The 13,407-nt window shown below is 43.0% G+C and overlaps 1 protein-coding gene across 1 annotated transcript in view; it reads right to left on the bottom strand.

The window, feature by feature from the left end:
• The window catches only part of LOC138611799 (receptor-type tyrosine-protein phosphatase N2-like), a 199,014-nt gene that overhangs the window by 44,150 nt on the left and 141,457 nt on the right, over nucleotides 1-13,407 (bottom strand). The window contains exons 12-13 of the mRNA XM_069685040.1: nucleotides 8,801-8,998; nucleotides 243-390 (exon numbers count right to left, since the gene is read on the bottom strand). Of these exons, the coding sequence (XP_069541141.1) occupies nucleotides 243-390; nucleotides 8,801-8,998 (346 nt within the window). The remainder of the gene's footprint in view (nucleotides 1-242; nucleotides 391-8,800; nucleotides 8,999-13,407) is intronic.

The following is a 13,407-nucleotide window of genomic DNA, read 5'->3' as shown; positions in this document are numbered from 1 at the left end:
ATATTAAGATGCAGATGCTAAACTGCTGTGGCTGTTTTCAAGATGAGATGAGGATGTGACACTGGAAGAAGTTCTCGTTTTTTCTAACTTAATCTTGAAACCCATCGGTTACTGTTGGACAACGACTTAGCCTCTTGGGGCTACAGCAAATACTTTTTTCACCATCAAGGCTCATAGGTCGAAACATATTAACAGTGAGAGCTGCGTAAAGGTAAGAATTAGAGAGAGAGTCCATTGCTTACAGGCCACAACAGCAGTGGAGCGGTTCTTCTTGGCGTTGCCGTCCTTCAAGCCGATGGTAGAGGCGTTGGGTTCTGCCTGATACGCACACAGCGCCTCCCACTCCTTCTCCAGGCGGTCCTTGTTCTTCAGGTGATCCTCCATGTAGGACTGAAGGACACGACAGAAAAGACAAGAGAGAAAGTTAGAAGTCAGAGTTTTTTAATACCACCATATATGGGTCAATGATCATTTTGGGTTCCTTGTGTTTGTACTAATCTTCGGCTAAGCCTTGCTTTGTCTGCTGTGAGAATCAGATGGACATCTTTACCTCTGAAGGAAATAGGGTTTCAATTGATTTGTTGAATCACAAATCAGCCTGTTATTTGGCAAATCTCAGAGGAGAGCAAGATGGAAGAGCAGGCAACACTCATTTTGTCAATGAAAAGAGTGAAGAAAGAAAACATACACCGGATCTTTCTGTGGCTGCAACCCTTGCGTTGTCCTGCATGGCAAATACCAACCACATGGTGAAAGATGAGACTGTTTTAACCTTCTTAAAGCACCTGGCGGATGGTGTTTTTCTGCATCAGGACACTTTAGTTTACAATTGCGAAGGTTCAGGATATTATATTGAAACCCTTGAACATTTTGGCATTCATTAGAAGAATGAAACCCTTTGGGATCAGGGCCTCCGGCTCAAAACCTTGTTCTTCTCCAAGAAGAACATTTTCGTAAATGATCAAATAGTTGCAACAAGGTATTGTAATCAGCGTGATCTCCTCTACGCCTGTTTAAATGACAACCAGTTTCAGCCTGGCCATTAGCCACCAAACAACATTCATAATTAAATAAGATAATGTGACTTTGATCAACTGTTGGCAAATGAGCTTGGCACACAGGACCATAGCACTAACGTGTTGTTACGTTAGCCGTTATCTGATGGTGGCCGGTGTAGCTTTGTTTTTTCGCAGCCTTGAGATTCAGCGGCCCGTGCACACAAAATATGGATGGTACAATCGTTCGTAATGGATGGGGGAACCAAATGAGCTCTTTAAATGGCTCCGGCGATGATTTATGGTGGCAGTTACAAATGGGGCTGATCTTAATCAGAATTAGCTCCCAAAAAAAGGCCTAATGGCTTTCTGCTAAAATGAGAGGAGTTTGTTAAAAATGGAAGGCAGCACAGCCACACGTCCGGCAGTGGAAGATAATGGAAAGAGTGTGCTTTTTCTTTTTCCTCCTTTATAACACAATAACCACGAGGTCACTCGATACCACTGGGTGGTTTTAATAGGAGCTTTTTGTCACAGTATGTTACACTTTCATACACGTTTATTTCTATGTTTCACATTACTATAGTTTCAGTTGCCGGGCTCTCCTAAAGTCCAGTGTACGTCCCATGTAGTCAGAACACTGCACATGTTTTCTACAATATCTTTCTGCTGGTTCATGGTGGGAGCTTTTTCAAGAAGAGAGCATCTTGTGATTGCCTCATTGCATGCTAATGTAACTGTTATCGTCAGCTTAGTACATTTTAAGAAGTAAATATGTGTCTCTAATATCAAGGTCCTTCGATATTTATTGCACATGTGTATGTAGACTCAAACAACCCTATAGGCTGAGCAGGTTTTGCACTTATTGCAGGATTGGCGGTTTGATCCCGAGCTCTGCTGCTCTCCTTGTTGAAGTCATTAAAGATGCTGAACTCTAAAATTGCTGCAGAAGGCAAAGTTTGCATGTTTGTCGGAGCCTGCAGGGCTGCTTCTCCCATCAGTTTATGACTGTGTGTGTGTAAAAGGCTGAATGTATCACGTAGTGTTCAGCACTTTGATGGGTTGGAAGACTAGATAGGTGCTATATAATTGCAGTCCATTTACAATTTACAAACATGCAGCTGATCAGGCTTGTTAGTTTTTAAGTATATCAGTGAGCTTAGCAGGATCAGTGTCGAACAGCAGGCTTCATCCTTCAAAGCTGCATTGTGTCTAGCAGAAAACACATACACTCAGACAAAGGCACACACACACACACACACACACACTCTTGTTCTAGTATCAGCTCTCTATTATATTTGCTTCAGAGCTGCTAAAAGCAGCAGTGATGTAACAGGAAGCTGCGAGCTGCGACCCTCCACCTGCACACAGCCGCTTATCAACAGCAGGAGGTCCGAATCCATCAAAAGATTTACACACACACACACACACACACACACACACAGAAAACAAACATAAAGAAAATGCACGTACACACATCTAAAGCACAATCCACAAATAAAGGTCACACACACAAAGACACAGTCCACCCACACACCCTCGCTCCGATGCATAGCAAACACACTGATACGTATACACAAGGCTGCGGGAAGCCGCGCAAAAAGCTTCAGCTGCGGTGCACACGCACACACACACACAGAATCCACATACATCGAAAGAACAGACGCCTACTCACACAGACGCCTATGTGTGTGTTCAAACAACATGCATACACAATACCATGTAACACATGCTCTGCCATCAGTCACATAAATGCACACACACTGTCCTCCATCAGATGCCCCCCACCACCCTCCACCCCCTCCCTCTCTCTCCCTCTCTAATGCCGGAGTAATAGGGTTTTGTGGCTGTGTAAAGGGATTACTGCAATCCAATCAGGAGGTGCTGAGATCACCATGTGTCGGCCAAACACTGAATAATCCCCTTACTGCGGGGGGGGGGCTTACCGCTGCCAAAGGTGCGTAATAAAAAAAAAAAACAGCTACGCAATAAGACTCGGCCCAAGTCGCCATTGTGGCTCTGACACATCTGAGCACCTGTAGAAGCTGCGGCCTGAAAGCCAGCGATCGCAGGGGAGGTGATGTAATGCAGCCGCCATTTTCGATCGACAGCTACAAAAGTGGAAGTGGAGGAGGGAAAATGCACCGGGATGCTGCGGCTCAGCAGGGTGCACAGAGTGTCCTGTGGTGAAAGCATCCAACTCTATCAAGAGCTCTTTACAGGGGAAGAGGTTTTTCTTACAACCTGGAGCATGACTTGTTCTTAAATATTTGGGGGTCTTCATGACTAATGGCTGCAAAAAGTTTTGAAATTGCTCCAGCGGATTGCTTTCGCGGACAGCGACTAAACAGGCTTTAATGGCTGCAAAGTAATCCCTGTGGCCAAACGTGCCCAATTAAAAAACGTCCACTAAAAGTGCTTGTTTTTGCCACCGGCTGACTCAGATTGTTATTCTAAGTGCCTGACAAAATTATAGAAAGAATGCATACGGAGATAAGCCTGTTGGTAAGGTAAGATCGTTTTTTGGAAAACAGAAACAGGTGTTGCATCGCTGTCTTCAAAGCCACCAGACAAAAACGTTTACCTTGCAGATCGTGGTAGTCTGGGTTCTTCTGCTGTCTTGATTGGTTAGTTTGTTTGTGGTGTGGTTTGACTTCAGTACTTTTTTTTGTAACACACTTTAACATGAACAAACCAACTGACCAGGCAGCAGAAGAAGAACATCTCGTAGACGAGTATTTCAAGGAACAGACTTTTTACTCCAATACATTTATCATACAGCTACAGCAATAAATGCAGATTACCAAGCTTGATATCACTGACCTTTAGCATTACCACTTTTTAATGTATTAGTATATATAATATTCATATATAATATAATATATTTCAGTGATAGAAATAAGTGACACTCTGAAGTGGGACATTGTGCAAGACGCAGAATGCTTTGCCAATATTTTGATCCCAATACATAATCCTGAAACCCCCCAAATATCCCCAAAAGAATTTGATGATAATATTGCATCCACATCATTCAGGTAAAGTGTTTCCCGTTTATGAATTCTACAACAAACATGTGATAAATCATCATCAGTCAACCTGCATCCATCCTTCATCCAGACGCTGCTGTCTTATTTTTAGTTAATCGCTGACATCATCCTGATACATGAGTCTAACTTCTCTGCAGCTGAATGCTTCCTCCTCCTCAACTGAGCACATTAGAGTGATTTAACATCCATTTCCTGAAGCCCTGCTCGTCCTCCGTCCATTGCCCTGCGACCTATCAACTCCACAGATCACATCCCAGCTGGCCCGCTGGTGAGCGACGAAGAGCCCGACCACAACCAATCCCCAGCACGGTTAATCTCTACGGAGGCTCTCTCTGCTGCAGAATCTATAACACTTACTTGGCCCGCAACAAAAGACAAGATAATGTGCTTTATATATAGAGTCGACTAATCCTCTTAAGACACAAGCAGAGAGGATGTAGGGGGGCGGCGGTGGTGGTGTGGGGGTTGCTGAGTCCCTGCCACATGGGACCAAGTAATACATTAACTTAGATAAGATGGTGAAAGCTGTTTCTCCTCAAATTAAAATCAGTGGGCGGATGATGACATGGAATTTGCTTTAGTTTACGAGAGGCAATTAATTTTTGGGGAGGTGGGAGGGTTTGGCGAGAGAGGTGGGGCGCTGCAGCTCATCAGCTATCACGTTATTCCTTTCTTCGACGCCCCGTGTTTTTTATTAATCGTTCAACAGTTGCCTCACTCGACTGTGTGGCAGGGCGTTAGATGAAATATTTGCTTTTTCATGGCGGGGCTGCTGCGCTCGTCTCACTTTGTGATGGATTTGGTCTCTCGCTGTGACGCCGCAGTCTCCCTCGGCTCTGACTTTCTGTTAAGCGTGTCGACTGGGTTTTGTTGCCATGAAACTCGGGTGCTCGGTCTCTAGTAGACATCATGATGTGAATCTGAAATGAGTTCCCTTGTAAGTGTGAATATTTTTGTAAAATTGACAGCTAGAAATGCATGAGTAAAATATGAGCTGTACCAAATTGTCATTTCTCTTTCCATAATTTGTAACAAGGCCTGACAGGGTGGAAAGGAAGGAGGAGGAAGAGGGATAGCAGAAAGAGAGAAAAAAGCGAGGGATCAATGCAAAGAAACATGAGAAATGACAGCAAGGAGAAGGATGCTTAAACAGTTTGGAAAAAAATATGGATAGTATGAAAAGTACTGGAAGGAAAAAACATGCAATAAAAGAGGAAGGAAGTAATGGAAGAGGGAGGATTAGTAGACAGAAAAAAGGTGGAAAATGAGTAAAAGAAAACATAAAATTAGCAACAAGATGCAGTAAAACTAATGAATGAAAGATGGAGGACGGATAAAAAGCGGGAGACGGCGGCAAATCCATAAAACCTTCACTAAAGACGATGATTGGGGGGCGGTAAAAGACATTAAATAGCAATTTCCCAGATTGTCACTGTTATGTGAAAACCTCATAACTCCAATTTAATACTTTGTAACTGTTGATTTCCGCAGACGGTTTTTGTGCCCTTCTGTGGGAAAGGAAAACAACGTGACCTTCTGGCTTTTAAAAGTGAGGTTTTTTTTTTTCTTCCTAAAAAAAAAATAAAGCTGACATTTTTGAGATACTTGGTTTCCACAGGACAATGACATTATGTAACTTCCCCTCTGCCGTTAAGTGTTTCTGTTGTGGGAGGATGGAGACGGCCTGGACCGTTCAGAGGTGCAGTTTGCATTACTGTATGTGTGGAGCTGTCCAAGGTGCTGAAACACTCAGAGCTCAGTGTGTTATATTTCGCTTCCTAATATCAGGCTGTTAAGCGTCTCACTTCCTGTTTATCTCCCTCCACGCCTGTCTACAGCATCTCTGTCTACATAGAGATGCTGATAATGGTAGAATTAATTTCACCTGTGACGTTTACCTTTTTTAAAGGCAGTAAAATAACCATTATAGCCTCTTATTCTTAGTAGATTTTAGGTTTACATATGATGCATTGACTAAACTAAAATATACAACAAAAATGACTTTCATGAAAAATGTATATTCTCTTCACTTTATTGTAAAAATCACGTCAATTGCTTCAAGCTGCACTAATAATATTTTCTAATTGTTCTGCGTCCTTTGAAACAAATTCTCTCACTGCTAAATAACATTATGTTTCTGTCTGCTGATGTCAGACAGCAGGGCTTGATGCCCTACAATCTGAAATTCTTCTCCTCCTCATATCAGTTTCAAATTTGCCCCAAAAAAGGGGCAAAACACGTCGTCTTGTGTGACAATTTGTGCTTTTCGTTATCAGGGTTTGTACAGTGAAGATGGTTGTATAACCTGAGTATGAACAGAAAAGGTAAGAGACATGTAGCCTAGTACAGGTCCTGAATGTTGGGCCAGGGATGTGCATTTTCCTCCTCTGGCTTTTTTGGCTTCTGTTTTTTTTTATTTGCATCTTGTTTTATGATGTGTTTCTTTGCTTTTGTTGTTCTGTGTAAAGCACTTTGAATTGTCTTGTTGCTGAAATGTGCTATATGAATAAACTTAACCTCGCCTCTGAGGGAGACGGCATTTCTTCATCTGCCATGATCGTGAACTGTATGGTTAGTCAATTGAAGGGCAGTCGTTGAGCCACTACAGCCTCACCACCGTTCAATATGTGGTGCTGTGATTGGCTAGAAGCCTGTCTGTCTCTCGCTGACGGACAATAGCTGTCGTGTCTGTAAACCCAGCTGAATATTAAAAATGTGTCAATAAAAGTAGCGAGACGTGTGCCCAATGTAACAAAGTACATTTTGCAAATTTACTCGTGTAAGAGTAGAAAGTATTCTACAAAACAACGACTCTTAGAAGTAAAATGTTTGAAAAATTACATGTAATTAATAAGTGTAATGCCACCACTGCATGTAGGATAAGAATACGGAAAGTTTGTTGCATCAGGCCTGTTGCTTTTAAGATGTCTCTTAGAACTCTGAAGTTAATTTGAAGAAGATTTAAGTGGAATATTAGCATTCAAGGAGATGTTCATCTCCATCACCTACACAAAAAGCTATTAATCATCACACCCATCCGCATCAGATGCACTCGGGCTCTCTGCATCCCTCACAGAATTAACATATTACTGCCTATATTATAACCATTTCAGTAATCTGTGGCCCACACACCGAATGGATACTTCACAATGCATGAGCAACACTCCATTTTATTCCTCTCATCTCTCGAGTGATGCCGCCTCTGCTGAGAAGGCTTCGTCTGGCGAAGACAAAGCAAATGTACCTGAGGAAGTTCAAACCTTGCCGTCTCGTTTCTATTTTCATCCACATATGACCACGGCGCATCAAACGCACCATATTCTGTTGTGGGTGCATTAAGCAGGATTTGTGTAAAACAACAGAGCTGCTCTCTGCGGTGGCGCTGGGCTGCAAAGGGAGTCATTTCTGCTAAACACAACTGTGGTGCAAATCTCAGGGGTAATTAGTATCTCTGTGCCTATTGAACACATCAAAAAGCCCGCTCTGTCACATCTCGCCGGCAGCTTCATAATGCGTGAAGAGAGAGACAGTTAGAGAGAGAGAGAGAGAGAGAGAGAGAGAGAGAGGTGGGGGCAGGTGGGCTGGGGTTGGGAGGATGAGGAGGTGGTGTTTCTGAGGGTGGTGGGCGGTTGAAGTGAATAGCTATGTATCACAATCACGATGGCGCTCGAGAGAATGCGACTGAGGTTCAATAGAGATTTTCATCTGCGGGATAGAAGAGGGTAAGAAGCCTGCTTATGGAAGCTGTGGGTGTAATGAGATGTACAGAAACCCAAAAAAAAAAACAGGGAGGAAGATGAGAGAGGGAGTGAGATGAGAGGAAAAAGAGAAGTGTGTGCATGTGTGTGACGAGAGAAAAGGCGGCTATGTGCAGAGACGCAGACGAAACAGAGACGTGGAAGAAAAGCACTGTAGTTTCAGCGGTTTTTGAAGGACGTAAATGGTTGTAAGGAGTGGGAGAAGCAGGTGGCAGGAGAAAAGGGAGAGCATGGAATATTTCTGCTAACTGTTTTTAGAGACAACCCACAAACGCAGAAAACACTGGGAATGTAAAGTTAAGAAGATTACAGTGTGATTTTTCTTTTATAGGGTAAATCTACTATTTAAATGACCTGTTATTGACGCATGAACTTAATCGGATAATCAGACTGAATCGACACTTAATGTTTCAGTAGTGTTCATGCATAGGTAAGCTTGGGATTAGATGGTATTTTGTTTTGTTCTGCCATAACCGTTTAGGGATAGATTCATCCCACCAATGTACTTGTAAAAGAACACATAAGCTGCTGTAATGGTTCCTGGGAGGGTTTATCTTAATGTTTTCCACAATGTTTAGAGAAGTATGACCGTTTAAGAGCCATCCATCTCATCTCTTCCGTGCGGATCACATGGTTTGCTGCCATTTTGTCTGCCAGTAGCTTAAACCTCGAGCACATGACAAAAGCAACCCCATTCTTCATCCCGCCTACACAGCTCTGATTGGATGGGTTCTTTAGCAACAAAGAAACAGCTAGGCGCTTCACAAGACCATAGACTGCATATAAAAAGTTGACCTAGCTTCTAGAGGAAGCGCCTTAAACCTGCTTTCTTTCTAACGGCTAGCAGGGGGGACACAGTTGGTTGCAAAATGAGGCCACATCTGATTTATTACCCCAGTAAATGAGTGTTATTCTTCTAACCTCAATGCAGCACGATTACAATATTTAGCGCAGAAGTAGGACCTTCATGTGATGATTGGTGACCCAACAGGACACTCACCAGTATCATGTGACCAGTGGAGATGTCCATGTTGGAGTGGGCAGGCTCTTCGCTCCAGGAGGAGACGCTGCTCCGCGCTGACGGGCTGACGGCCTGACCGGCATCGCTGAACTGAGACGACACACTGTTGATCCTGGAGGAGATGGGCTCCTGGCGCTCCACCGGAGGTTTGACCGCCATACGCTGCCGACAGAGCTCCTACAGGAAGGATGCAGGGACAGGTGAGTCATTGTCGTCATGCAGTTAGGAATACGTGAACTACATCATCGCTTTTCTAAACCAGTGAATATTTCTTATAATGTTAGAAATGTTAGGATGGAGTGCTGCCTGGACTCAAAATAAGTCAAGATGGATTAGTTTGCTGTGCTCTAGATTGTGGTGTTGTAAATAAATCACAAGGAAACTCAAAGGCACTCTCTTTTTAAACAATTACATGCCTTTTTTGTCATCAAATGGACCTTAAAACAGACACGTTTCAAGCCCTCGCCAGGGAGGCAGAAAAGGAGTGATTTGGTGCTGTGCTGGGACGCCAGGAAGACGCTCTCCCAACCTTGTAAAGAGAACTAATGAAGTTCTTTGCTTAGTGGAGAAACATCTGCAGTTACAGATTAATTGGCTGTTTGAGTCAATGCAGAACAACAATAATGTCATCAAAGGCAGCTTTGTCAAAGGTTGTCATCTTTATACTGCTCATTCTCATGCTTATTATTTCAATTCTCCTTCTGTACTTGAAAGTTTAAAGGCTGAAAGACACAAAAGCAAAATGGCCACGGTTTGCTTAATGAGCGGATGTGTGCGTGAGAGGTGGATCCAGGCAGCAGGAAAAGTGAATCAAGTGTTCTGACCTTTACCTCAGTAAAGACTTGAGAAAACCACGACATGACCACGAGCTCAGGAGCTCAGGAGCTCAGTCTGCAGAGTTTTTCAGCAAAAAGTAGCTCATTTAAATGTTGCAGACTGGTTGCAAGCAGTGACATATTTTGAAGCTCATTGCAGTGAACATACACAGGCCAGCTTCCTGGATATCAGTGCAAAACAGCATGCGTGCTCGGCGAGCCTTCGCTCGATAAAACTTTACAAAAAGTTTCACGCAAAGCGTCTCAGCCATAAAAACAATGTCTTCATTAATCTGCCTGAACGTACTGCCGTTTTCTGTTTGCTGGGTGTTTGACTACAATGAATTAATGCACATTGTGTGGGGTGCAGAACAACCACATTTTATATGTCTCCTTTTCACTATAAGCTATGAACGTCTGCAGGTATGCTGTAAGGTGTAAGGTGTTGGAAAGTCTGCATCAAAGCCCTTTTGCACTTGACGGTTTGATAGTTTGAAAGCACTGAGCCCTCACAAACTTAGCGGGGACGTGCCCTCAAGCCTGTGAGTCAGTGAGAGTGGAGATTGGGCCTAAAGGGGAATCTACACAGGCGACGTATTTGAAGTGCATTTTTGTCAGGCGTGTGCCGGGTCAGAACCGCTCCAATGTTATTCAATGCTGCAATCTGCACCAGCCACGTGTGCTGCGCGGGGGGCAGGCGTAATATGCAGGTAATTTTCTGCTGCTCCGTTCGTTTTACGTCGTCTTTCAAGTCTATTTCTCCCCGCTGCTGCGCGTCAGTGAAGCGTAGAAAGCCACTGACTGCTATGTAAATACACGCCCACAACCAAGGAACCCATGTTAAACGATGTGATCTCTTTATTTTGGCTAACTTTGATTCAGTTTCCTGTTGAAGTTATTGATCAGTTAGATGAGCAGGCGAGATTAATTTGAAAGAGAAATGAATATGTACATTTCCTCAACATCTGAATCGACTAATCCTATTAATTTATTCTCATTTGACGTCTACATCCCACATAAACACAGAATTTATGCACAATTAAGAAATAAGTCTATACATCATTTTGTACTAAGGAAAATTTCTCTTAAATCATTGTGCCAAGCATCCCGATTGAAACCACTGATAAAACGAGTGTGGACCAAATTTCAAACAACAGTTTTTAAGGCATTTGACTGACAAACCAACCAACACTTCCATCCTATCCACCACTTGATGTCACAGTAAATCGGTCTTATTTGAACATGATCACCTCCAGTATATGTCTATCCATAACAAACTCAAAGGAAAAAGAAGGCTGTCCCTTCTACAGGACTGATAAATCCATCAGTGATCAAAATGTCAGCCCTCAGGTGAGACAATAAACGTCCACTGCCCATTTCATTGTATGTAACCCTGGATAAGCACATCACATCATTGCCTGCAATATAACTGCGAAGTTAAAACGATAAATGTCACCTGTCACATCCTCTGTATGAGAAACCATACATCACCTCCAAAGGGCGCTGACTGCAACAGAAGACCCGGGCTCAATCTCAGTGGGTATCTGTGTTTCTTAATGAGAGAGATGCTGATGATTAACTGACGAGGTGTTTGATTGACGGTGGAGGTAATGTGAGCAGGCCTTCATTAGTCTGTATCTGATGTGACTGATATCCTCGTAGGTCGGCACGCTGACACTGATCTACGAGCTCGGACACGGACTCATAAATGTGTGCAGATTATTAAAGTGCTTCTGTGCTCAGGCTGGGGAAAGTGACAACACAAACACGCATGAGTGTGAACGGAGAGGGTGCAGACGGATACTATAGGAAGCTTCAAACCCGAGCCTAATAGATTCTGCAGTCCTGAATCTATAGACCTATTTATCGGGGGCAAAATGTCAATGAATGGTCATCTTGTAATAAAAAAGGTATGAATAATAAAGCTGCAAATTTCGCGCATTGATCACCTTTGTTTTTGATCACTTTCATGCCAAACTGTCAACAAGTTTACTGTTCTGAAATCGTGTCATATCAGGAGAGAAGTCATCTGAAGTTTCATGAAACATCGATTTTCGACGTCTGGACCTGTTTTGACGTCCGTTTTTGAGGTTGAATTTTTACTTCAGTTTTTGAATCTGGTTTTTGTCAAAAATCAATCTCAAAAATGGACGACGAAAACGGACGTCAAAAAACGAGACAGGTCATCGAAACGGGTCCGGACCTGACGTCGAGAATCGAGGTAAAAAATGGACATCAAAAATAGAGCTCAAAAATGGACGTCGAAACAGGTCCGGACCCGAGCCTAATATATTCTGCAGTCCTGAATCTATAGACCTATTTATCGGGGTCAAAATGTCAATGTATGGTCATCTTGTAATAATAAAGGTATGAACAATAAAGCTGCAAATTTCATCCATTGATCACCTTTGTTTTTGATCACTTTCATGCCAAACTGTCAACGATTTTACTGAAATAATGTCACATCAGGAGAGAAGTCATCTGAAGTTTCATGAAACATTAAAACTCTCAGCTTAGCGCCTCGGCAAGAAGGTTAAATGTCATTCATTTGTTACAGTCAGTAAAGGAGTTTCAGTGATACCAGAGCTGGCTCTCACCAACTGGCCAAATCATGATGTTTAATAAAAGCCAAATATTGGCTCAAAAAATTGGTCTGACCGTTGTGGATGTTAAATGAGGCCCAATTAGCCCAACACGCTGCATATGTGGTGTTTTGTCGGGAAGGGGAAACGCATGATCAACAGCATTCATATTTCAACGAGCCCTCGCGGTGAACTTTGCCGCAGCAGCATATTCTTTTATGATGTAATTAAAATGGTTTCAAAATGGCTTCCCCCCGAGAGCCAATTAGAGGACAAAAAGGCAAAAATTTGAAGGAACAATATAACCCAGGACAGGTTTAGAGTCTAAACAGTGCAAATTTACAGCAAAGTCCCACCGCCTCCCCTCCCCGAGCTCAGCCATACAGACACAAGTATCTTTATTTACAGCGTATTGATTTTTCACCGAGACACACTTCATCAGGCGGCGTGACGCATTACGTTAATCACTGTGGTTTACGATGTTGATGAGAGTCGGGTGTGCATTATCCAGCTCTGTTTCAATGTTGTCATCAGCTGTGTATTAATGCTGTTAATGGCACAATAGGTGAGGCCGATACACTTCCACCACAAATATACAGCCTCTTAGCGTGGCAGCAGGGGAGTTTATGGACCAACTGTACTATGGTTTGGGAAGCTCAAATGTTGTTATGACTTCATACTGCTCTGTTTCATACTGTAAGTGGTATACATGTAGTCACACCGCTCTTTGATTGATCAGCAACTTCAAACACAAAGAAAAGTGAAAATTCGGAGGGACACTGGGCCATTTTTCAAGGTAAAACAACATATTGGGAAACCCATTAGCTACCGTTAAACAATAGCTAATGGTAGCATTCAACCAATTCCAGTTTAAAGCCACTTTCTACTGTTAGCTAGGAAGCTAGCAGGTTATCACATGAGCCGTGATACTTTGAAATAAGGCCCGATGTCTGGCTCTGGGTTTTTACTCTCAACTGTCTTTTCATTAAAGGAGCATTTCGTCCCTGGAAAAAGCCACTTTCAGTCAAAGCTGGTGTTCTTTGTAATCGATAGAAGCAATAATATTTGAGATTGGCGCCGTAGCTGTGGAGAAAGTTGTACAAACAGCTCGTGGTTTCGCCCATTCTACATTCCTACAACACCCAGCGTGCATTGCACCACTCCCTCTGAAAGGCACGGCCCAGCGAGA

This window comes from Semicossyphus pulcher, unplaced genomic scaffold (genome assembly GCF_022749685.1).
Source record: "Semicossyphus pulcher isolate SPU_LCO1_2020_fin unplaced genomic scaffold, fSemPul1.0.p SCAF_7, whole genome shotgun sequence".
NCBI lineage: Eukaryota > Metazoa > Chordata > Actinopteri > Labriformes > Labridae > Semicossyphus > Semicossyphus pulcher.
Note: the sequence above shows the minus strand (reverse complement) of the source record. Positions and strands in the feature narration are given on the sequence as shown.